At 44.4% G+C, this 26332-nt stretch overlaps 1 protein-coding gene across 20 annotated transcripts in view; it reads right to left on the bottom strand.

Moving 5' to 3' along the window:
- The window catches only part of CASK (calcium/calmodulin dependent serine protein kinase), a 327562-nt gene that overhangs the window by 73579 nt on the left and 227651 nt on the right, over positions 1-26332 (bottom strand). For 15 of the 20 annotated variants that reach the window (XM_056858036.1, XM_056858039.1, XM_056858041.1 and 12 more), the window contains exons 11-14: positions 23867-23884; positions 18907-19028; positions 10279-10356; positions 9606-9686 (exon numbers count right to left, since the gene is read on the bottom strand). In XM_056858036.1, the coding sequence (XP_056714014.1) occupies positions 9606-9686; positions 10279-10356; positions 18907-19028; positions 23867-23884 (299 nt within the window). The remainder of the gene's footprint in view (positions 1-9605; positions 9687-10278; positions 10357-18906; positions 19029-23866; positions 23885-26332) is intronic. The other 5 variants (XM_056858037.1, XM_056858048.1, XM_056858056.1 and 2 more) reach the window with 1 other exon arrangement.

Below are 26332 nucleotides of genomic sequence, written 5' to 3'. Positions count from 1 at the left end.
TAAATTTAAATATAGATTTATAAACCCAGAACAAGGAGCAGTATTATATAACAGGGAAAGGAAAGGAAACATGTCTTCCACAAGATCCTTTACATCAAATGAAAGTAAGAAACATAAAAAGAAAGGGTGAATCAAATAATGTCGCAGACTACAGACCTAGGCAGCTTATTGCAGAATAAACTAAGCTGGTTCCAGAACTTCCTTTCTGCATTTGGCCATGCCACAGTCTGGCTGCAGCTGATCACAGTGCCACAGTTTTGACTGTGTTTTCTTTTGATCTTCATCTCCTTGACTCCACTGGAAACTCCCCAGGAGCTGTCTTAGGACAAACAGCTTTGGACAGTTTCTCCTGAGTGAGACTGCATGGGGTGGTCGCTCCACTAGAGCCCAGTTTTGTAATCTGGTTGAGGGGGTGTGAGCTCTCATAGAGTGGCAATTCTAGAAACTAGGGAGAGTGTGTAATCCAGGATGACTGCTAGCTGCATGGGTCTCTTTTTTATCTGGGTCTTTTCACTGGAACAACTGGAGGGGAAGGACATTCCAACTATTACAACCAACATGTCAGCAAGACTCAGGTCAGTCACTGTAGCAATTGCAGCAGCAGTGTTTACTCCAGCAGGATGGTCTCCATGAGTTTATTCCTGTATGAGATGGTGTGGATGGCCCATCTTTCAGTCTTTAGATTTATCTACATTCTTTTAGTAGTAGTCACTACTGTTTCTTTGGTGTCAGTGGTTTTCCAACAGGTGACAGGTCTCCACTCCAGGGACACATGCTTATAAACACAAGGTGCTTTCCTGCTAGAATTGCTAGTGGTCATGAACACTCCGTGTTCCAGCTCACCTGTGAGGACTGGATCTGGGATTAGTGGTGCTCCTTGATGCAATTTAGTGACCTTCTCTATGATTATGAGACATTCTTGGTGGTTCTTTATCTCTCCCTTTGTTTTCTATCCATGTGAGGTCCCCCCCCCTGATGTTAGGAGTAGTACTTTTGTCATTAATCACATGTTTTATGACCACAGTTGGATGCTTAAGTGGGGCCAGTTTGTAGCACTGGGTTCTCTCCAGGCCATCAGTTAGACTCACACAGCCTCTAGCATGTGTTTTTCTAATGGAAGTAACATGACTAAGGGACAAACCTGCATATCATAGTGTGTTCCTAGATTCACAGATCCACACAGGCTATTGTGGGAGGAGTTCCATCTCTCTTCCAAGTGGACTGTGGTAAAGGTCTGGGTGCCAGTACCCCTGGCTGCCAAGCAGAAGTGTATTTGAAGGTGGTTTTTTAAACAGTATTTATAATCTGCCTTTTTCAATGAGATTCAAACAGATTTTGGAGGGTAAGGAAGCGAGTCCTTTCTGCCCCTCTTGGGTTCACCAGTTTCTAGTAGGGTGTCTCCTCTTCAAGATTCTATGTTACATAGGTCTCCTTTGAGATCAACACATCTTTCTGTGGGTGATCTGGTCTTCTGGCATCATTTGGAATTCAACACCCATTTGGTATTGTCCATTTCTCATTAGCACCGAGTGACATGTTGGGAACAGATACTACCTTTGATTTCACAGTCTACTTAGCTTCCCACAGGATGGAGGAAAGTTTTTTTTTTGTTCAGTAAACCTGAAGGAATGAGAGTGGCCTTATTCAAGCTTTACAGGGTTTTTAGTCCTTGTGTTTGTCTTTCAGAACCTTGGAAGGTCTTAAGTCACTGCTCGCCTGTTTTGTGGCTCTTCCTAACAGCAAGAGTCATTCTGTCACAATTCTGGATTATGGGCAGTATAGACATGTTGTATCAGTCTATGGACTCAGCACCCCTACAGACAATTGTTGACGCCTGCATTAGGGAATAACCCCCTCAATGACATACAGGGCTTTTCTTGTGAGGGTGGGTCTGTATGTTGGGCAGACTCTTAAAAATCAGTTCATATCTTCACTGGGTTCTGATACTTTTATTTCTTTAGATGCAGTTTCTTGGCAGAAAGGTGTACTCACTGGAAAACATATTTTAAATGGCATGTGGTTCCATTCAGGGATTAAGAGCTTTTCCACATCCAAGACTGATCCACCCCTTATCAACAGAGAAAGGAAAATGTTCACTTACTATGAATTTCCATTCTCGGTGATATAGGGGTTGGTCTCCCACCCTTTGGGGATTGCTAAGAAAAGCCCGGCCCCCTGTAGTCGCCAAGAGCCTGACTGTGACCAGAGGGGTACTTTCCTAAAAGTACAGACTGGCCCATTCCTATACCACCAACAATGGAAATGTGTTGCTTAGAATAGCAGTTGTCTCCAAAGACTGGATTCTTCCTTCTGAACAAGAGAAAAACTACAATCCATTGGAGGTTCTGTTTGTAACCTAGCAGTGACAATTATTCATTATATATTTATTTAGAATATTCCTCTGGTGCCTCTTCAGAGTCCTGCTTGAGGCAGTTTACAACTAAAACCACATTGCAACATTAAAAACCAGCCACGGGCCATAAACAAAATAAAAACCTATTCATAAAAGAAGGCCATTAAAAAGCTGGTAAGATATGCCCCCCCGCAACTAAAACCCTGTGTAAAAAGATGTTGTGATAGAAACCCTAAAACCTTGCCATGGCTCAAGAGTGCCACCTACAGCATCTGGGATCTTGGACCCCTGGGGTTTACATCAGAACAACCAATTCATTCCCCTTCCACATCAGACCATCTGGCCAAACTTAAATCCTTTAAGACAATAGGAGAACCGGTTGGGAGGAGAGACCCCCACACTGTCTGCCATGAAAGTTCCCAGCCCATTAACAGCAACTTGCTTGGAGGGTCTGATTTTCTGATTGGTAACATTAGCCACAAGTTGGAAGTGACTTGACGGCACTTAATGAGCGCGCGCGCGCACACACACACACACACACACACACACAATGTTAGCCTCTGACATCAGAGATGGGATTTGCACGGTATTGGCTAAATCAGCTCGTTGGGGAGGGGCTGTGGCTCAGTGGTAGAGCCTCTGCTTGGCATGCAGAAGGTCCCAGGATCAATCCCCGGCATCTCCAGTTAAAGGGACCAGGCAAGTAGGTGATGTGAAAGACCTTTGCCTGAGACCCTGGAGAGCCGCTGCCAGTCTGAGTAGACAATACTGTCCTTGATGGACCAAGGGTCTGGTTCAGTATAAGGCAGCTTCATGTGTTCATGTGTTCACTGTTAGAGAGGGGACTGGCTTAGGTCATATTCCATTGCAATAAGGACATTTGTCATTTTCCCATCTTTAGCAGAGACTGGGGTCCACAGGAGGCTATGTAGAGGTTAAAGACTTCTCTAGCATCTTGTTACAGTAAAGGAACTTCGTACATTTTGAGGAATTGGCTACCATCTAGGTAAAGTGTAACTAGCTGTTAGACTGACTTTATGGCTTTTATTTGAACATCTGTGTGCTGTTATTGTGTGCCTGCTGTCTCTTGTTTTTTGCCCTTTCCTACCCCTTTTGAATCCAATCACCCTTTTCCTTTCCTTTCTTTTTATGAAGACTTTTTTGGGCTTCATTTCAGTACCGTATATTTCTCTTAATCTCTTCCTGGCATGCTTGACTGCATGGACACTGCATAGTTTTCTATATATATTTTTCCAGGGCTTATGCCCCGTTTTTTTCTTTATTGATCTAGTACTGCACTAGAAAGAACTCTGAGGCAGGTCTTCTGAGCGGTGGCAGCCATTTACAGGTTCTTTCCAGGGAACCCTTAGTCTAAGGGAATTTCCCAGCAAGAAAAGGCTCCTTTCCCCCTTCCTTCCATCACATGTGTGTTTTGGCTTGGCACCTAAAAGAAAGTAAAGTAGACACCAGGAAAGCCCCAAGGAGGAAGGTGTTCTAGAAGCCAGGTATCGCCACAGAAAATGCCCAGTCTTTAGGTGTCACCCACCACATCTCTGAAGGCAGGGGCACAGAGAGGAGGGCTTGAGAGGAAGATCTTAACTGCCAACCTGGATAGAATGGCCACAAGCCATTTAGGGTCTTACAAATAAGAACCAACAGTTTGAATTGGGCCCAGGTACAGATCGGTAACCAGTGTAGATCTTTCAGCACAGGGCTGACTGTTAAACTGCAAGAACGTAAATATATAACATTTAAATATAATTATATAAATATAACATACATTTTTCTAAAAGTATGATTTTATATATATGTTTTGAACACACAGGGTTAAATCTTATGCCTCTATTTCACTAATGGGGGAGATGCAGAAAGCTCCTTGTGCTGTAGGAAACCTAAGCAGTTAGCAGAATGGAATAATAGGATCCAACCCAAAAGATGTGCAGGAAAGTAAGTATTCCAAAAACGGTAAACCTTAGCTTTATTGGAAGGATTAACAACCTCAGGAAAAAATGTCCATGAAAGTTTCAGTGGAACGTTCCACTGGAAATATGTTTCCAGTCAGCCAAAAACCATAATGGACTGGATCCCACAGAAAATTCCTGCACGCGCAGTCCTAGTGCAGGTCAGAGCACTGAAATAATTTCTTGCTGTTTGCTTGCACAAAGTGAAAGTGATCGTATCCTCGCTATCTTTTCCATATATGCAAGACACAAAAAACAAGGATTTCTTCTGATATAATTTTAAAATGCAATGAAATGTGAACTGCTGTACATTCCATTGCTCCCCATGCACAATGTTTTATTAAAACTATATTAAAGTGATATGTATTGTTGCAGCCACTGCATTACTGCTTGCACAAAGGAAACTGCCCTAACTACATTTTCCTTTCCATTCGTGATTTCCAACCTCATTTAGCAACTGCTAGCAATTCCTAGATTTAAACATCTTTATATTTCTGGCTGTGATTTATTTTCTGGATTGATATTCAAAACAGACATTAAATAGAATAATGGGAAATACCATTGTTTTATTTATTGATTCAATTTATACCCCACCTTTCTCCCCATTGGTGATCCAAAGTTGTCATACTACGTTAGTGCCTTCTCTTGGAAAAAGTCAGATTCTCCTCCTTCAATTGAGTGGTTTAGAAAAGTTCTTCTTAACTAATTGTATAAATAAATTGATATAGTTTAAAATATAAGTAAAAATGAATCAGCTGAAGTTTTTTTTTAGAAAAATAGATTTTATTGATTGACTATTGGCATATGAGATTCCAGGATAATAAGAATTTGTTTTTTTATTTAGTATGAAGAATTTTACATATTGGGGGTAACCCTTAATTATAGAGACTGTAAGAATTGTTTTGTAAAAGAAAGTTATAACGTTGTCTATTTGTATTCTTAATTCTGTACTGCTTGTTTTTGTGTTTATAATACAAACATTTTTTTAAAAATAGCATAATGGGAACATTCAGCTTTGGGGTACATTAGGCTCACAACTGTGTAAAATTCCACAGAAGAACTCTCCATGTTTTGCAGGGAGGTCGACAACTAATATCCCAATTTTTTTAATTTTTTTTTAATTAAATGCTACCACGTATGGTTACTCATTTGAATGGGAAAGTGTTTCAAAGGATGGGATGATTACTTTTCCCCCAGGTATATTTTCCCAACCTAAACTATTCTCCTGCTGATATTTTCTCCAAGGGTGGAAAAAAACCATTCATGTTACAGGAACCTGTAATTTTCTCCCGATGAGGCAAGGCATACACTCAATGGGAGGAACAAGGGAGGAAGACAAGTTAAACACCCTCCTCTACCCCTAACATTCCATATGCAACACCTTTTTCCAGGACTGTTATGATCAGGGAGTCTAAACCCATGGCAAATGTTTATTTTCCCAAGAGGGGAGAGTCAGAAAAAACAGGAACTTTGGTTAAGCAGGAAAATCCAGACCATTTGGGCCTACCTGCCAAAGGGATCTGATGGATGGGCATCCTAACATTCGATCAGGGAGAGACAGACAAGGGCCTCACTGGCAGAGAAGCTGAGTATCTCCCATGAGGGGCAGGATCCCTAACTCTGGATTGGGGGGGGAAGCTTTCACCTAAGTAGGTGGAAGTTTTTAAAGGTGAAATCTTCCTTTGTTCAGGGTTGAAACACTTTGCTCAGATGTAGTGACCGGGGCTCCTCTATAACAGAATAGTGGGGGGGGGGGAGGAAGAGGACAGGGATGGTAACTGTAAGGTAACGGTCTTGTTATGCAATGTAGGCCAATAATGCATGGCTCCTTTGTGCCTGTAAAGATGAATGCTTTTTTATATTGGGAACCCAAAAATCAAACGCATGGAGCAAAGGAGCGCCCGGTGGGAGCTGCAGGCGCTCTCTGCTCCTCCACCCCGCCGTCCCCGAGGTGGAGGTGGTGAAGGACTGCAGAAAGGAGGCAGCAGGAGCGGCGCTGAGCAAAGGCACTAGCAGCGGAGAGAGGAGTTGCTGCTACCTCAGCCGACTTCCCCGACAGATGACATTGTCGGCTTCCCCAGCACGGAGAGAGAGTGGGGGGGGGGAAAGGTGCTGTTGCCCCCACCAGGGTCCGGCAGTAGCTTCTACCCAGCAGGGAAAGGAGCCACCGCTGCTGTCGGGGCCTGGAAGTCTCCCAGTGGGGAATCCACCTGTGCGCCGAGCACCCACGGGCGAACTCCTTCCTCTGTTGCACGCCTTCCATTTAAGGCGTGACAGCAGAAGAATGGGAACACCCAGGGATGTAGCAAAAGGGGGAGGGGTCAACACACACTTGGGTGAAGCACGTGAGCGAAAACCTCGCCAATTCACTACATTCCTGGGAGAGTGGAGGGGCAAAGCGGCCCATGTGCGTTAATGGCCGTAGTTAGTCTGTTTTCCTTCGATCTGTATTCTCCTAGTATGACAGCTATTCCCATGTATGTGCTTTAGTTTAATATTTAGTAATAAAGCTTCTTTACTGTTTAAGAAAGTAGATTGTGTCTAAAATCACACCCACATGCTGAAGACTGCTCTTATATGCTAATGACACATGCATAAGGTGGTAGCTAAAGTAATTAGAAGCTCTGTCCTTTGTACTTAGAGACAGCCTTACCAGAGTACCCCAAGGCAGTGGTTACTTGAGAGGCTGGGTTATATATCTTGGGGTGGCAGGATGAAGAGAGAACACATTTTTGCATGCAGGCAAACACACAACATGCATGTGAGAACACACAGACCCAGGGCAGGATTATGACACTGAGTACATCTGAAAAACTGTAATAGATTTGATGCTATGCACCCTAGTATAAGATTTAATTGCCCTTTTTCAATGGTTTTGCTGGGCTGTATGCTAAAGATCCCTTTTTCAGACCAGCTGTGTCTCTGCCCTCTTCAGTCAGTTGGACCTCTTGGTACATATATCCTTTTGCACTGTCCTTACTTTTACCAACTTAGGCTAAAATGAATTGTACCATGTTTTAACAAATGGTCCACATCTTCTTGAGCAACTTTGGAGCAAAAGGTTCGGTTCCTCTTAGAGGACTCTGTATATTTATTTTGTTGTTCATTTTTTGGAGGCTGCAGAGAAGAGACGAAGGGAAGTGTTTTTAGAGATGGGTCTTAAATTTTATTGTTTTATTGTTCAAGACCTCAGTCTAAGAACAGGGGGAAAGAAAAGGGGGGAAAGTTCTTTGCTGGAAAAATTTCTCCTATCCATTCAGACTTGGAGGCCAAATTGACAATAGATATGATACATGAGGTATCAGAAGTAACTGTTTGTCCTATTATTATGAGTAGTTTAGATTGATTTTGCCTAAGGATGCTGACAGGGTCCTTGGGAGTGTGACACTTGTACTCTTGATCGTATCAATCATGGCTTTTAAAATCATATTGTGGAAAGGTACTGGGGTCATTGGTCAGAGTGTTGCTCAATCTCTATATTGTTAAGCCCAGACTCTGCCCATGTCTGGATGAAGAAACAGGCCTTGAGACAGTGTCTGTAAACAACTGGCACCAACTCCCATGAGGGCTGACCCTGATGTGGCCTACAGACTTAAGAACTCTAGGAGTGAGACAGATAAGCTTCTTCTTGAACTTGGTCAGGCCCTCACCAATGATGTAGCTGGAGGAAAGGTATATAATAGGCATGAGACCATAGAGCCCTCAGACATCTGCCTCTTCCACTCATGGGCACAGGAAACAGGCAAAGAATCTCAACAGTTCTGCATTGTCTGGACATGAAGTGCACATCTGGCATGCCGAAGGGGAGGGATAGTTCTTGGAACAGATGAGAACCAAAGGACCATTCCCCTGGGTCCACCTTAATGCGTACACCTAACAGGCTACCTCATACAGCTGGGTCTAGAAAAGAGTCGCTCTCCACTGTTCCACCGCAATCTCCAACTTCCCATAGATGGGTGTCTTCGATCTTAGTCACCCAATCAGGTATGTTGTGTGCTGCTATTCAGTAGTTGAAGGCAGGACAGTGAAATGGACAGTTTGGCGAAATAATCCAGGAGGATTATTTGTAGTCACTTGAGAGACTGAAGTGATCTCTTAGGGAGCAAAAGGTCTGAGACGTGTAGTTTCTAGGGGCAACTTGCTTGCTGGAAAAGGGCATAGCCTTTCACTTGTCTTATGTAGTGATAAGGAGCTTGTCCAGCTGGTGAACATAATATGTCTTTAACCACAAATTTCTACTTACTGAGATAGCATAAGCCATGGCGCTCACAACCTCTGTGTGACTTACATGACTCAACTAGGCCTGACTGTTTCTGACTGTTCCTACTGTTCAACAGCAGCCACCCTATGAAAGCCAGGATGGTGAAGCGGTTAGAGTGTCAGAGTAGGGTCTAGAAGACCCAGGTTTGAATCCCCATCTTCCTGTGAAAACTCACTTGGTGATTTTGGGGCAATATCATACTTTCAGCCTAACCTACCTCACAGAGTTGTTGTGCGAATAAAAAGGAGGGCAGGTGAATAATGTGCTTTGCTCCTCACTGTAGAGAAAGGTAGGGTATAAATGAAGTAAATAACAAATATAGCTGAAGATGGGAGGCAGATAAAAGTTAGGTTGGTGAATGGCTCAGAACTTTTGCGAGGATAAAATGGAGGAGAGGAGAATGATGTAAACTGGTTTGGTTCCCCTTTGTGGAGAAAGGGAAATATAAATGAAATAACAAATATAACTGAAGGTGGGGAAGATAATAGGTAGGTTGGTTAGTGAGTGGGAAGGACAGAAGCAGGGAAACATAAGGATATGGGGGCTGCCAAGAGGAGGGAAAGATGACATAATGTGGGGAAAGGGATACAGGGGGAAATGAAGTGCCCCTTACAAGTCCTCTGTGGGTTCCCCGCCATGCAGCTGGACCTGGCCTAGCTGCTGGTACTATATAGCTGGGCCATAGTTTTCCCAGGTAAGGATGCTGGGGTAGCTAAGAGAAAAAAACTGGACAAGGAAGCAGATAAAGGTAGGTTGGCTGGTGGGTGGAAAGGAGGGAAGGAAGCAGAAAAAGGGAAGAGGTTATTGTGGCTTTTCAGGGAAGGGAAAAAGGAAATGGTGGGAGAGGGGAAAATGAAATACCCCCCTGGAAGTCCTTGCGGGAACCCCGGTTGTACAGGTATAATTTTGATGCGCAGAGACATATTGTTTGCCTCCCTTCTCCACATGCTCTTGCAATATGTAGATCATTTCTCTGTTCCACCTTTCATAATGAGAATAATTAAGAACTGTATTTGCAACATTTGCTTACCATGAAATGAGGTTGTGTTAAAATACGTTTAAGTTCTTTTGCATCACTATTTTCAGGGTAACATGAAATTTCTTCCAATACCTGTGAACCAAATAATTAGAAATGTCAATTAAATGACCTGAAATTTAAAATAAATTTAATACGGTTTTATTCTGGTGAGTCATGAGGCCTATTAACTCAAATAAATTTGCAATCAAATTTACAACAGAAAGTCTGAACAAAGTGGATTTTTAAATATTTTACTGAAATATCATTCCAATTTAAATGGCAGTAGGAACAACTTTAAGCAAGCCAAAATACAAAAGCAAAATCTGATCAGGGCTGGGCCCAGCAAAAATGCTTAAAATATTCATAGCTCACTCAGATAAGTACAAAGTTCAAGTTACATTTACAATATTTTAGAAGTTCTGCTGCAATACCAAACAAAACCTGTAAACAGTATGGGAACAATAGATATTGAAAAATCAATTAGCTAACAAGGAATAGTATTCATCAGTATTCTGAATGAGAGACTACTGGAAGCTCCATATAACAGCAAAGTTTACCTATAATAAGAATGTATACACACACACAGACAGAATATTTTCAAAGTTGACTCAAATTGATTACTATAGCAATTATGAGCACAGAACTTCATGTTCAACACATTTAAAACAGGCTTTAAAATACTTACCTCTTTGGCTCTCTGTACAGCATCACTTGGCGGATTCCTGATTTGTGGTGATGATTTTGTGTTAATTTTGTCATAAAGCTGGAAGGAAAAAATAAAGCAATTCTAATATTCTATTATCATTTTGTTATTCTGCAAAATGTAAAACATCTCTGAAAATTTCACCAGCATACTTTATACTTGTCTAGCAATCATCATAAACACATGTCACAAAACATCGGCAGTTTATCCACTGAAATTATTGCTAAATTACTCTATCCCTCCAACAGATGAAAAAACCTGCCAGATTTAAACAATGTAAAGTAGCATAAAATAAGCCATTTAATTCCAAAGTTTAGAACAGAACTTATATATGAACAGAAACAACCTTTCTGTAAATCATAACACCAGAACAAATTCAACAATCTTTTACTCTAGCAAGTGTGGTCTTTTATTTCCATAGATATACAAACTAAGATGGGTGCTGCATTACATATAAAAAAAATACTGAAGGAGTAAGTTATTGGATGATGTAGATTAATTTGTTTGCCAATGTACAAAATTAAAACTATACCTTCGTAGCACTTTTACATTTTAAAAACAATCAAAGGCACACCTAGAACATAAGGAATATACTGTCTCTATATTTCTAGTAACAAGCAAACCCAAAAACCACAAGAAAGTTAACAGCTAGGAAAGCCAATTTTGGGATTTATATCTACAAATACCAAATTGGCCTTCTGCAATAAGAACATTTCCCCCCTGTAAAAATAAATGAATAGAAATTTACATGTTTTAGTAAATTCATATCTTGTTTCTTCTACACTCTACAAAGAGAAACTTGTCCACAACAATTTTATCTATGCAACTTTCTCACTAATAATTTCCTGAAAACTGGGCTCAAGATAAGTGTTGTGCCCGGGTCCCTCTTTGAAACCTGCAGGAAGTTTTGGGGGCGGAGCCTGAGGAGGACAGGGTTTGGGGAAGGGAGGGACTTCAATGCCATAGAGTCCAGTTGCCAAAGCGGCCATTTGGCTGGAGGTTGGCAACCCTAGCTCAAGATCTCATGGAGACCACACAAACTCTGCTGGACTTGACAAAGAATAAAGGTATATCTACAATTGTTTGTCCTGGAATATGTGGAGTTGCTGGTTAAGGCTCTACTTCTAGGTACAGATGCTGAAAAATGACTACCTAATTTAAGAGAGAAACTTTTCTTCCTTGCAATGTTTCCCAACAATGTTGGGCCAACACAAGGAAACCCAACTGCTCTTGGAGCAGTCCGCTGAACCAATCGTGACGGCTGCCGCCGCCGCCAAACTCAAGGCGGACCGAGCGCTCGCTGACCAGAGGCAGGCGGAGGAGCAACTGTTGGCGGATGCGGCTGCCGCTCAGGCGCAGGCGATGGCAGGAACTGGAGCGCGGTCGAACGTTAGCGGGGGACTGGACTGGTCTTTCCCCTCGTTTTCTTGGGGCTCCCCGGAACCTGGCCTGCCCCAGGACGTGGCGCACAGGCAACGGCTCACCTTTGCTCCTGATGTACAGGAATATTCGGATGAGGAGGACTTGTACGCAGAGGAGGGCGACTGGAATACGAACTACCGAGTCAGCCAAGCCTGACGGACTGGGGAGGCTGAGGAGGAGATCCATGCCTTGAGGTTTCAAAATCAAGAACTGTTGGATCGTATGGCTCGTATGCAGGACCAAATGGATGTGTTAATGTGTGAGTACGGTCGCCTACAGCGAGCACAAGTGGCGCCTACGCAGGCATTGGTCCCGGGCCAACAACCCCCCGGCCAGCAGCCTCCGATGCAGCCGGCTCCAGGGCAACCTCCGGCACAACCGCCTGCGGGGCAGCCGGCCCTGGTACAACTGGCTCCCGGGCAGCCACCCCCTGGGCAGCCACCGGTACCACCCCCTGTGGTCCCGGTCGTGCAATGGAAACAACCCCGTTTGCGAGTGACATTTGATGGCTCCGCGGACGCGTTGCCCTGTTTTCTACACCAAGTGGACAGTTATATGAGAGAATAGGGGCATACCTTTCCCACGGAAGACAGCCGAGTAAGGTTCGTTTCCTCACTTTTGGCTGGAAAGGCTGCAGAATGGATGGTTCTCCAGTTTACCCGGGCCCGCTCCATATGGTCGCTTAATGAATTCATGCGAGCGTTAAGGAGACGTTTCGAGGATCCCTTTCAAGGGGAGAAGGCCAAAGCGGCCCTCCTACAACTCCGTCAAGGATCCTCCTCAGTCCGAGAGTTTGCGGATGAGTTCCAAAGACTCGCTAACAAGATAGTGGATTGGACTGAAGCTACCCGGGTGCATTACTTCCGAGCAGCGTTGCATCCTGAGATTCTAAACTGGGCATACATGCAGCCAAACCCAGCCACCTTGGGAGAGTGGATTTTACTGGCAGAGGAAGTGGAAAGCCGCTGCCAGTTTATTTCCCTTGCCCGACGGCAGGCCAGGGAGGGGGGAAGCCAGAGAAACCCTCCCAAACCTGCTGCTCCTCAGGCCCCGCGGAGGCCGGCTCTACCTCCGCAAGACCGAGCGTTATGGTTTCAAAGGGGAGCCTGTCTCGTTTGAGGTGCCATGGGTCACTTCGCTGCCACTTGTCCATCACGTTCGGGACTGCCGAGTTCCACTCCCCATCAGAGGGGACCCCTCGTGGGAGAGGACGTGCTCGAGGGAGGGGCACCGCAGCCGAGCGGAGCATCCCTCCAAGACGAAAAGCGCCCCCAGCTCTGCACGCTGGAGAAGTGACAACGGACCTTTCGCCAGCGGACCCATCGGGGTCAAGGATTACAATTACTACGCCTGGGGAGGGTAGCTCTGCTTCTTCAGAGGAGGGTGACCACTGGAACTCCCCCGCCCTTAACTTGGAGTCTCCACTCGAACAGCCAAAAAACGGACTGGGTCCGCGGTAGAAGGAGCGATACATCAGACCTCCGCAGGTGTTTCTCCGAAACCCGAGGCTCCTTTCATGGTGAGTGAAGTAGAAGAGACTGTGTATGTAGATGTGACATTACGACATTACAGAAAAGGTCATCCATTACAAGTTAAAGCCTTAATAGACTCTGGATGTGCCCGCTCGTTAATCAACGAAACCACCTTTAGGGCGCTCCAAGTGAAGTCAGTCCCTTTGCCGGCACCTGTTCAATTTGCTCAAATAGATGGCAGTGATTTCAGGGGGGGGGGCAGTCAACTGTCGCACTGACGGAGTGGCAATGGGAATTGGCCACCATTGGGAACAAATTAACTTTACTATTGTGCCCAATGTTCGATATGCTGTGGTGCTAGGTGCAAATTGGCTCAAAGGACATAGTCCCACCATAGACTGGGAAGCTGAGACTGGGAAGTTCAATAGCCCGCTGTGTGAGTTACACCGATTTGAAGTGGCCATTAAAACCGTAAGCAAACCAACTCCTGCTCTGGCCTCGAACACCTCCAGTCCGACCCAAGTGCCGCCCGAATATCAGGACTTTACAGACGTTTTTAACGTGCAGGAATGTGATGTGTTACCCCCCACCGCCGGACGGACTGTACTATTGAAGTGGTGGGGGATGGAAAACTGCCAGAAAGTAAGATCTATCCTATGAGTCCTACAGAACGGACAGTGCTCCGCGAATTCTTAGACAAAAACTTGGCTCGCGGTTTTATCCGACCCTCCACTGCGCCCTATTCGGCACCAGCTTTTTTTGTGCATAAGAAAACAGGGGATTTGCATTTGTGTATTGACTTTTGTAAACTCAGTGCTGTTACTCAAACGAATGCTTATCCCATCCCCCTCATTTCTGATCTCTTGGGACAACTGAAAGAGGGACACATTTTCACCAAACTGGACTTAGTCGAGGCTTATTACAGAGTCAGAATCCGGGAGGGAGATGAATCTCTGACAGCCTTTTCCAGTTGCTTTGGGATGTTCGAATTTATGGTGATGCCTTTTGGATTAAAAGGGCCCCCTGGGGTCTTCATGCAATTCATTAACGAGCTCCTCCATGATCTACTGTTCAAAGGAGTGGTAGTCTATTTAGATGATATTCTCATTTACTCTAAAACCATGGATGAGCATGTTGCCTTGGTTCGAGAAGTGTTGCAACGTCTCAGAGACAATCAGCTGTATGCTAAAGTGTCTAAATGCGAATTCCATAAAAAGCAATTGTCTTTCCTAGGATATATTATCTCACACCAGGGACTGACTATGGATCCTGAAAAGGTGCAAGCAGTGCTCGATTGGGAACCACCCTCTACTCGTAAACAGGTCCAAAGATTTCTCAGGTTCGCAAATTTTTACAGGGCGTTCCTCCCTCATTTCGCTCAGATTGCACTACCCATCACGAACCTCCTTAAGACTAAGGGAAAGGGGAATACAGCCACCTTACCCAACGCCCGGGTGGAGTGGACCCCCAGTGTCAAGCCGCCTTCGATAGTCTTAATAGCTTTTTACCTCTGAACCTGTTTTGCAGCATCCGGACTGCAATCAACCATTTATAGTGCATGTAGACGCTTCTGACGAAGCGATGGGGGGGTGCACTCCTGCAGCGGGGGGAGGATGGGCACCTACATCCGTGCGCTTATTTTTCTAAAAAGTTCACTCAATCCGAACTCAATTGGGCCGTTTGGGAAAAGGAAGCCGCTGCGGTAAAGCATACCCTGACGGTGTGGCAGTTTTTAGAAGGCTCCAAGGTGCCCTTTGAAGTATGGTCCGATCACAAAAACCTAGAGGCCCTAACGGGGGCGCGCAAGCTATCCGCGAAGCACGTACGCTGGGCGGACTTCTTTGCCCAATTTCAATTCATTCTAAAATATGTACCAGGGAAGCAAAATCTTCTGGCTGACGCTTTATCCAGGCTTCCCCAATATCCCACCAAGGTTGATCGGCCCACAGAATCGCTCTTCACCCCTGCCCAACGAGGTCTGTTGCCCACTTTGGCCATACAAACCCGTTCTCGGACCCGATCCCCACCGCCGCCGCTTTTGATGGGGGGGGTAGCCCCACGCCCGGCTGACCCTGTAGCGCCACCCGCCTCGCTTCCTCCTCCCCCTGAGCGACTGACAGCCACGATTCCCAAGGTGTGGGGGCCCGAGCACCCCCTTCAGTCGCTCCCTGCACCTGTGTCAGCTCCGTCCCCGGTCAAGCTGCCCGCCGACTCCTCTCCGGAAGGGGTGGAAGGACTGCCTGATTCCTTTAAGGAGTCTCTCCTTCGCAGTTATCAAACGGAACTGTCCTCGCAGACTCTTCCAGCTACTCTAATTAAACGCGGGGAGTTTTGGTACAAAGATTCTAAATTGTATATTCCTAAAGTATTGCGGGGGGAGGTTTTGGGTTTGGTTCATGGTGCCAAGACCACCGGACATTTCAGATTTCTCAAAACACTGCATTTGCTACGGAGACAGTTTTGGTGGGCGGGCATGCGGTCAGATGTGGACTCCTTCATCCGCAGCTGCCCCATATGTGCAGCGGCGAAACGATCTCAGGGCAAACCGCCCGGACTTTTACAACCGTTAGAGACTCCCTCCAAACCATGGGAAGTGATTGCAATGGACTTCATGACGGACCTACCCCCTAGTGGGGGAAAGACAGTTCTTTGGGTGATTACTGATCTATTTTCAAAACAGGTGCATCTTGTACCCTGCACAGGTATCCCTTCCGCCCTGAAACTGGCCCGCCTCTTTGTGTCACATGTCTTTCGTCTACATTCCTTTCCGCGCAAGATAGTGACGGACAGGGGGTCAACTTTCGTGGCCAAATTCTGGAAGGCTTTTCTCAAATTGGTCAGAGTAGAACAAGGACTGTCTAGTGCCTTCCATCCCCAAACAGACAGTCAAACTGAACGGGTGAATGCGGTGTTGGAATGCTATTTACGCTGTTACGTTAATTACCATCGGGATGATTGGGTAGACCTGTTGCCTTTTGCTGAGTATACTTATAATCATGCGGTTCACCAATCCACGGGGTTCAGCCCTTTCCAGGTTGTCCATGGTAAAGAGTTTGGTCCCGCTGGTCATATTGATGTTTCTGAGGAGGAGGGGGGAGCTGATGTGGCCAAATGGGTACGTTCAATTCAAACAACCTGGCCATGGCTGGTTAAAAATCTAGAGCGGGCCAAATGGCATTACAAGGCTCAGGCTGACAAACATCGCTCCCCCAGTATGGAATGCAAAGTGGGGGATCTTGTCTATTTGTCCACCAAGAACCTACAATCCACCCGCCCGTGTGATAAACTCAGTGCCAAGTATATAGGTCCGTTCCCAGTTTCCCGGATTATTAATCCAGTGGCTGTGGAACTCTCCTTGCCCAAGTCCTTACGGAGAATTCATCCTGTGTTCCATGTCAGTCTGTTAAAGCCGTATGTTCCTTCCCAAAAATGGCATCCTGAACCACAACCTGAAGTGCCTGAAATGGTGGTGGTGGTGGGGGGGAGGAGCATTTTGAAGTGGCTAAAATATTGGATTCTCGCATTCGCTATGGTACCCTTCAGTACCTGGTCCGCTGGAAACATTTTGGTCCCGGCCAGGATGAATGGGTGCGCGCCTGTGGTGTCTCCGCCCCCCGCTTAGTACAAGAATTCCGTGCCGCCTACCCTCACAAATCCACGGTGGGAGGGTGTCTTTAGGGGGGCAGAATGTCAGGAGCAGGCCATGGGATGGTATGCGGTAGTCTGATTGTACTGCTTCTAGGTGCTGTTGTGCTATTCTGTCCAAGGCCAGTGTGTGCCCCGTGTTTAGTCTTCATAGATTCCCATACTGTGGGAATCGCCAAGTACTCCTTCCTGCCTCTGGGAGGGGGGTTGCCTGGGTTACCAGTTATCTCCTTTTGCTTTTCCATATATGCTGTGTACCTTGCCTGTGCCCCTTACTAGTGTCCTTTTGAATATGGCTTCTGAAACCTGTCGATCCTAACCAATAAAACTGCTTTCGTGGACTTGCCGTCTGCTGGAATCTGTTTATGGGTTTGCTGCAGGGCTAGAGCTTACACCTAGTTTCTAAAAACACTTGGTGGGCACCTGGAAAGGTGTTGGTGAGTGCCATGGTGCCCACAGGCATCCTGTTGGGGAACACTGCAGTATCATTTGCTCCATGCACATGTACTTCATCTTGTTTCAAAGCTGACTGAAACTCTCCCTACCAACTGATCTGCTTGGGAGGTAGGGCTCCACCATAACATTTTAATTCTGGAACAGTTCCTTGCAAGTAGCTTCTGGCCTTGTTAATTTCATTCCTGACTGGTGTGGGGAGAACATAGCATTTCATTCTTGAATAAAATTAACACATAATTAATTACTTGAAATTGGTTTTTTTTTTATATTCCTAATGTTATCAGGATTTTTGGGGCCAGTACAGAAATTACATCACTTACCTTAAACAGTGAACATGTGAAATTAAAACAGCAGAAAGTTTGTAGGTTAATAATTCAAACACCTTACTACATCTAACAAACTCTGGACAGACAGATCCTGCTGGCAGCACAGAACGGCCCAAGGCCTACAAAAGCTGATAATTGTTCTCTCACTAAGCAAAAATTTAACTTGAAAATTGAATGTTGTCTGTCTTCAGAATCACCCACAACTCAAAGTGGATCAAACTGCTTGACTCCATAAGAGACATTTCATCTATCAGCTGCATAAAGGTGAATTCAAGGATGGTTTTCTGTGTGCGTATATGGTTGTTCCATTTGTTCTCAGCAAGTTTGTCTAGCATTCAACTGGTAAAAAACAGATTAAACTATTTCTATGTTGTGTGTGTGTGTAAAGTGCCTTCAAGTCGCAGCCGACTTATGGTGACCCCTTTTGGGGTTTTCATGGCAAGAGACTAACAGAGGTGGTTTGCCAGTGCCTTCCTCTGCACAGCAACCCTGGTATTCCTTGGTGGTCTCCCATCCAAATACTAACCAGGGCTGACATTTCTATGTTACCCTGTAGGAAAACCTTCCACATCAATTACTTTGATCAGCTTTGGCTGAAATGGTATGCGACAGTAGACTTGGGCACTTGAGTCACATGTGCCCCCCCCAATCATATCTAAAGTAGGATGCTCTGAATTCTCTTTCCACCTGTGGTGTACCTCCCTGCAGTCTGTCCCCTGACACCATTTGTACTTCAGCAGAGTTCCTATACAAGAAGCAAGGCAGGCTAAACAAGAAAGACGTGGTGGAGGAGCAGTGAACAGTTCAGCAGAAATCAGGGGAAAGGTTTGGCACCTCACCAGGCTACTGGGACCAGTCCTGGGTTCAACTAGGAATGCCTGAACACCTGCTAGTTCAACTGTATGCCAGAGGTGATCAGAAAGCCAATTAATCAACAGGCTGTTCAGCTATTTGCAATGCGTTCATGTCTATTCACAGCCATGCCATACATTCCCAAAATCAGCTTCCCCACTGAGTGTATATCTTAAGTATGCCAGCTTTGCTCATGGAGAGGCATTTGCTCTCAAAGATGCACAACTGAAAATGCTACTAGTTAATCTGAGTTTTATCTGGTTTGATGTCTCCTTGTATTACACAATACACACATGTGCCTTGGATATGTACATTTACCAGTAAGTTTAGTTTTCTTTGACAATAGCAAACATGTTTGTAATTGTCCAAAATCAACAAAAAAACTAACTGGTTCATATGTTTCAATAACCTAAATATTTTGCTTAAGCAATACTTACATCTAGTAGTGTATGAAGATGCTGATCCTGGAAAACACTATGTAAAAAATCTAAGTCTTTTTCACTGCAATCTGTAAGTGCATGGATTTCCTCTAGGCTGTCCAACACTTGAGAAACTGCTCCTATAATCAGACCAACAAGAAACTACTTAGTGAATTGACTCTTAGACAAAAACCTGGAATCCTAACCCCCCCAAACATTACAATCTATAGCTTTTGCTGAGGAACTGTTAAATTGCAGAATGTAAGCACGTGAAAATGCACATATAATAAAGCTTTTTTAACCAACATGCTCAATTAAGTGGCATCGCCCCCAGGGTACTGGTACTGACCTTTAAAGCTCTATATGGTTTGGGGCCAGCATTCTTGGGCATGGAGTAGGGGTCACTGGGGTGTGTGTGGGGGAGGTGTGAATTTTCTGCATTGTAAAGGGGTTGGACTAGATGACCCTGGGGTACCTTCCAACTCTATGATTCTAGGATTCTACCTTAAGGACCACCTTCTCCCATGTAAACCTACCCATTCACTCAGGTCATTTTTGGAGGCCCTGCTTATCTGAAGCTAGATGGGTAGCAACCCAAGAAAGGGGCTTCATGGTTGTAGGGACAAAACTTTGAAACTCATTCCCCAGGTAGATTTGTCTGCTTCCTCTATCATTGTTTTCTGCCAGCAGGGGAACACTTTTTTCTCTTTCATTTGGCATCCCCCCTCCAATTGTTATTAGCCCTCTTCCCTGGTTTTGATGTTGTGTTTTGTGTTTACATCTTTTTATAGAATTATTTTATATATTATTTTAAATGCTGTTTTAATGTTCAAATGTTTTGATGTTTGCCACCTTGGGGACCCTTTTAAACAAACAAACACATAAATTAAGAAAAATAAATTAAAAACTGTTAAATGTTAAAACAGTGTATTTTTGGGACTCCCATCCCCCCTAAGGCACCATCTACCGCTGAATCACCCTGAACAACTGAGCTGGGTGCAACAGCAGCACAGAAGTAGCCTTTCCTCACCACCCCATCCACCGCCACTTCACAGGCATTCAAAACAGGCTCTTCGGTGTGATCTGCCCAATTCGGCAAAATATTTCCACCAATAATGCTCTATAAATCTACCAACTATTCACTGTGCTGAGCTCTGATGAAAATCATGGAAACAGATTCCTGTTAGAGGGAAAAGAAGAAGAGCTGGTTTTTATATGCCGTCTTTCTCTACCACTTAAGGCAGAATCAAACCGGCTTACAATCACCTTCCCTTCCCCACAACAGACACCCTGTGAGGTAGGCGGGGCTGAGAGAGTTGTGACTAGCCCAAAGTCACCCAGCTGGATTCATGTGTAGGAGTGGGGAAACCAACCCGGTTCTCCAGATCAGCCTCCGCTGCTCATGTGGAGGAGTGGGGAATTAAATCTGGTTCTCCAGATCAGAGTCCACCGCTCCAAACCACTGCTCTTAACTACTACACCATGCTGGGAGGAGAGGACAATGGGGAGCAACTCTGTCACTTGCCAAAGCCCTGTGGCACTCTAGGGCCCGACCAAAGAGCTACCACTCAGGCTTTCAAAATCCCACGGAATTAATTCATCTTCCTTACTGGAGGGCCAGCATTGGTGTGGTGGTCAGAATGTTGGACTAGGATCTAGGAGATCCAGGGTTGAATTCTCACTCTGCCATGGAAGTCCGCTAGATGACTCTCGGACAGTTACTCAATCGGCCTAACCTACCTCACAGGGTTGTTTTGAGGCTAAAATGGAAGAAAGGGGAATTATGTTTTAAGGCACTTTGGGTTTCCACTGAGGAGAAAAGTAGGGTATATATACCCAACCAATCAGTTCACCATCACTGCAGTGAAGGGGAGCCCTGTCAATTGAAACTTCAGCAGGCATAGGCCGGAACATGATGAACAGGCTGGACAGTTACCTATTCCACCAGACAACTCAGCATAAACAATTAAATCAGGTATGGACCCTTTTGTTTGTATTGGGATCAGTATAGCTTGGGATAGCCCCATGGTAGTCATAAGGTCCTGAGCATGAACAAACAAGGCTTCCATGTGAATACTGAAGCCCCCCAGGACTATTCTCCTGGGGTTCGCGATGCCAGGTCAGAAACCCCTTCCACCAGCAAAGACAGGAACCTATTGGTAAGCTAGGCACATGGTATACCAAGATTCATGTTGGTATACTAACATTAAAACAGCATTTAAAATAACTCATCAATTCAATAAAAACATGTAAACACAAAACACACATCAAAACGGGGGGCAAGGTAATAACAATTATTGAGGGTAGGCCAAATGAAAGAAAAAAGTCTTCACCAGCCATTCTGCCCCTGAATCCCAGCACAAGGTACACACAGTCAATGCCAACAGCTGTCTGCAGTGGGAATCTGCTCCTCAGGGTTAATACAAGATTCAGCTGGAATAAACTTAGAGTCATTCTCCCACCAAGAAGTAAGGAAGGGTATAAATGAAGTAAATAAAAAAAGAAAAGAAAGTTGAGCCCCAAAGGTTACTTACACCATTCTCCTCTCCACCATTTTATCCTTACAACAACCCTGTGAGGTAGGTTAGGGTGCACACATGTGACTGGCCCAAGGTCACTCAGCAAGCTTCCTAGCCCAACACTCTAACCCGTATACCACTTTAAGTGGGCTCTTAAAGACTGCCCACTTTACTGATATTCACAAGCAATATAAAACATCCAAGATTATTATGAATTTTCTGCACATAAGGCAATCTGCAAAATGCTTGTTGTTTAGCTTGCACGTTAAAAATACTCCAAATCTGAACCAGCTTCAGATTTCTATACTTGGCTAACAAAGTTCTAAATATTTTTGGGGCAGTATATGTTCTATAAGGTATTCTTGGTGACTGTGATTTCTAACTGACGTAAGAACTCTTTCTGACAGTAACCATGTGTATAGCATGTTTCTATGACTTGTGAACACTGACAGTTTTTTCCATGTGAAACACCTCCCCCCACCCACTTGTGATGATCAGAAGCTCAAAGACTGAGCAAGAGCATCCTGTAGAAGGTGCGGTACAACTTGTTCATCAGGGACGACATTAGTGTCCAGGCTTAACGTTTGGGAAAGAGAGGTCTTCAGATTTTACATTGGTATTATTTTGGAACAGTCAACAAAATAATATGTTGCCTCAATTTTTTTGGTTAGGATAGATTAGTGGGAAAAAGCCTAACAAAGCTAACCAAAGTAAACACTGAAATAACTAAATATATTTTAGTAAACCATTGCATTTGGAAGCAAGCATATAATGTCATTCATACTAATTTCTTTTAGCAACTGCACTACACAGTTAAAACAAATGACCCCCACCATTCACAAAAGCTGATTGCAAAGGCAGGTTTCCTGTGCCTTCCCTAGCAATCTCTGACCCCTGAAAATCCAGTGCTGGGGTGGGGGGTGGGGTTACCGAAGGAGCCTTCTGGATAAACTATCCTGCAGCATAAAAAATTGCACAGAACGGTGGGGGGGGGGGGGACGGGACTGTACCTCTTGCTCCGCTGGTAAAAAGGGGAAGTAGAGGCAATTTTACCCCATTTCCCCCTCCTCATGCATTGTGCCATTTTTGTTCATGAGGATCCCCTGATGCCTATGACTGGCTATTTAGGGGTCATAAGAGCCTGCTGTGAGAAGGGGAAGAAAAGAGAATACACTTCTACAAGTGACTTGCACTTAATGATTTGTAGGATACATCCCACATTAAATCCCATATCTGAATTAACCTTTCCCTTTCTGCACACTACAAATTAGTTATAACAGAAGAAGAGCTCTGTTGCATCAGACAAATTGTTTGCCCTAGTCCAGCATCTTGTTTCACACAGGGGGTCTTGGGAGGGGGGCGCTAACCAATAGTTAACAGTAGCAAAGCCCTCTACTGATGTTGCCTCCAGGTTAGCTGATGTTGGATGTGGAGTTTCCTTTAGTCACCATGGCTGGTAGGCATTGATGGATCTATCCATCCATGAATCTGCCTGATCTCTTTTTAAAGCCACTTATGCCAGTGATCGGGGAAGGAAAGCAGCATGATATAGCCTGATCTCGTCAGATCTTGGAAGCTAAGCAGGGTCAGTACTTGGAAGGGAGTACCTCCAAGGAAGACACTGCAGCGGCTTAATCACTTGCCTTGAAAGCCCCTTGTTGGGGTCATCATAAGTCGGCTGCGACTTAATGGCACTTTACACACACACACACACCAGTGATCATCACTATGTCCATTGACAGTGAATTCCTTTTCCCTGTCTCAAATTTGCATATACTTCACTGGGCATCCCTGAATTCTAATATTATGGGGGAGGAGAATAATAATCTGTCCATCTACTTTCTCCACCCAGTCTCCATCATGTCTTCCACTTACTTGTCTTTTATTCTAAACGGAAACATCCCACACTCTTTTTAGCCTTTCCTCACAGAAAATCGTTTTATCATTTTGGTTGCTTTCCTTCTGCATTTTTTTCAAGCTCTGCAGCACCTTTTTTGACATACAGTGACCAGGACAAAGCACAGTGTCCCTGATATCCAGATCCTGAGGCTGGCTAGGGCAGAGGCAGACATATCACATTACCCACAGTTGTACCAGAGTGCTTCTTCCATGTGCTCTATGATAAGAGAAGAGAAGAAACACACCCTAAGGGGATCTCTCCATGAGGGATGATGTGCTTTCACTTGGAAAAGGATTATTATTTGAAATTCTGCCTCAAGGATAAGCTTTGAGATGTTTCCTATTCTAAAGAAATAATCTGGTCAATATTTAAGCTGCTAAATAATATATGTCTACAGCATAGTTTCACGTGTTAGTGTTTTTATATTACAAACATGCAAGTTACTCTAAAACTGAGGTATTATAAAACAAGGGGGGGGGAAGCAGGGAAAAGCAGAGATTTGAACATGCAAAGCCAAACACAGTAGCAAAGCTTTAGAGGAAAGCAAAGGGATACCTACTTTCTGCGGCTAGAAGTCCTAGCAGGAAGGCAGCATTTGAACAAACAACAAACAGCATGAAGATTTCAGAACAAGCAGTTATAAAAGCTGCAAACTAGCTTTGCCACAAATAAAATGAACACACAACATCTCAAAATTTACAAAGCTGAAGTTTCAATATACTAGCCAAATGAACTAACCATATGGGACTAGGCCTTACAGTACAAGTCACTATGCTCAACATCTGACTTTTCTAGCAGTGCTTCAGTTTTGAAATTAGACAAAAGCAATACCTCTACTTCCAGTTATGCCAAGTGGAAACACAAATGCACACAGTACAATATACTGAAATCTGTTAGCATGTGTGTTGTTGCACCATAAATCAATACATTTTAGCAAGCAATGTTCTAGGCAAAGAATCTTAATTAAAAAGTATTGTCCTGTGCTTAAATTATTATAAATGCTAGGCAAAAAGTTTGTATCTGTATTGGCAGTACCAGTAGTATTGGGGTACAGTGAATTATGGCTTATAAAATGGTTTCAAAATAGCTGAGATTGGAAAATTTTATTCATTTACCATAAATTTCCTTTCTCAGTAGTTCCAGGATGCTACAGTCTATACTGCTGGGAGAAGCATCTCCACTTGGATGCAGGCAGGGTTGTGAGCTTTTCCCTGACTCCAGTAGGAGGGGCTTCCTCTCTGTCTCCCAGAAGCACCTGACAAAGCTCCTAAACAAATCAACTCAGCATAATAAATAACATAATTCCAGAATTGCACATTCACCTGGGTTATATATAAAGGAAATAAACACACACAACAATAATAGAACATCCCACCTGACTCAAACTGCCCAGAACCACAACAAGTGAATTGGTCCTCCCAAGAGACTCAGAGAACTTGTTAGGATCATTCTAGTGACTCCAATAACTATTAACCAGAAGGGAGGGGAGACTGCAGTACCCTGTAACCACTCAGAAAGGAAATTCACAGTAAGTTAATAAACATTTCCCTTCTCCAGTGGTTCCTAGGGTGCTGCAGTCTAGACTGGTAGGCTATAGAAAAGCCATCAAAACTAGGACAGGACCACCAAACTATACATCAGTCACCACTTGCTGGAGTCCCCTTCTACCAGAGACTGCATCTGAAGATGTCAGTGTGGTTATATGGAAATGCTAGGTAAACTTAGAGAAGAATTTCCCTACGGATACCTCACAACTTGTTTCCACGGAAAGAAAAACACACACACAATCGACCGCAGAAGTAGCTGTGCCCCTGAGAGAATGAACCATAACACCGTCTGGTAAATCTCTTCCCTGAGCCTTGTATGCTGTAGACGTACAATTTTTAATCCAGCACTGATATGAAGATTTTGCCTCCCCCAGTTTTCTAACTGAAATAAACCTCAAAGACAACAAACAACTGAGGCCCCCTTGAAATTTTAAACAGTGCCAATCCCTCTCTTGTTGGAGTACTTGGTAATGTCAGAATGAAGGCAACCCTACTTCCTCTGAGCTATTAAAAGGGAAATTTATTGAAGGAGCAGAAAAAAACCCAAATTAGAACAGTGAGTACAGTGGTTAGGTTCCAGGTAGGATGGTGGAAATTTTAATGAGACACTTTTTGAGCACCTTTGATTATTCTGTGCCACAGCTGAAAAGCCCATCACACACCTGCCATGTAAGGATGTCTGACTCCATCATTTAAGTAATGAAGTCCCTTTACCTGAGTGTCAGATAGATTTGAGTATCTCTGAACACCAATCCCTGAATGCCCATTAGGTGCTATAAGAAAGTTAATTGATACTTTACAGGATACTATTAAAGGACAAATAACAGAGGCTTCAAGGTCCCACAACAGCCCCCTGCTAGACATAAGACATCTAGTTTCAGAAAGTATGGACACGGATTGTACATGAGCTCTTAGAAGAAGAAATCTGAAAGAAATGGGAATGGCCAAGAGGGAAAGCCAGACCTCCTAAATTGATCCTGAAACCAAGCCTCCTGTAAGCCCTTGGTCCAAGTCAGAACCAAAAAACCACATCAGAGACAGTCAGGTCCAAAAGAAGCTGGTTTTTACTTGGTCTAAATAGGATTACAGAGCATGAAGAAAAGGTGACAGCAATGGCTTTTTCTGGCTTGAACTTGGTAATATAAATGCATGAAAACACGTAAGAGATTACAGAACACAAACAGTACTGTGGTTCACACAGCTTCAAAGTCAGATTGGTATGAATAACAATCCTTGAGTTGTTGTGTCTGAACAGTCAGCAGAAAACGAAAGCAACTGAGATACAGGCCTGACATTCTGCCCCCCTTAAGGCCCCCCTCCGGCTTGGTAGGGGGACGGCTTGTCCGGGTAGGCGGTGTGAAAGGCATTGACCAGATGTGGGGCGGAGACATTCTGTGCACGCACCCACTCATCGTATGCTGGGGGAAAGTGCTTCCAGCGAATCAGGTATTGGAGAGATCCATGTCGTATACGAGAGT

The sequence above is a fragment of the Euleptes europaea genome, chromosome 12, assembly GCF_029931775.1.
Source record: "Euleptes europaea isolate rEulEur1 chromosome 12, rEulEur1.hap1, whole genome shotgun sequence".
NCBI classification, from domain to species: domain Eukaryota; kingdom Metazoa; phylum Chordata; class Lepidosauria; order Squamata; family Sphaerodactylidae; genus Euleptes; species Euleptes europaea.
This window is presented reverse-complemented; position numbering and strand designations above follow the sequence as displayed.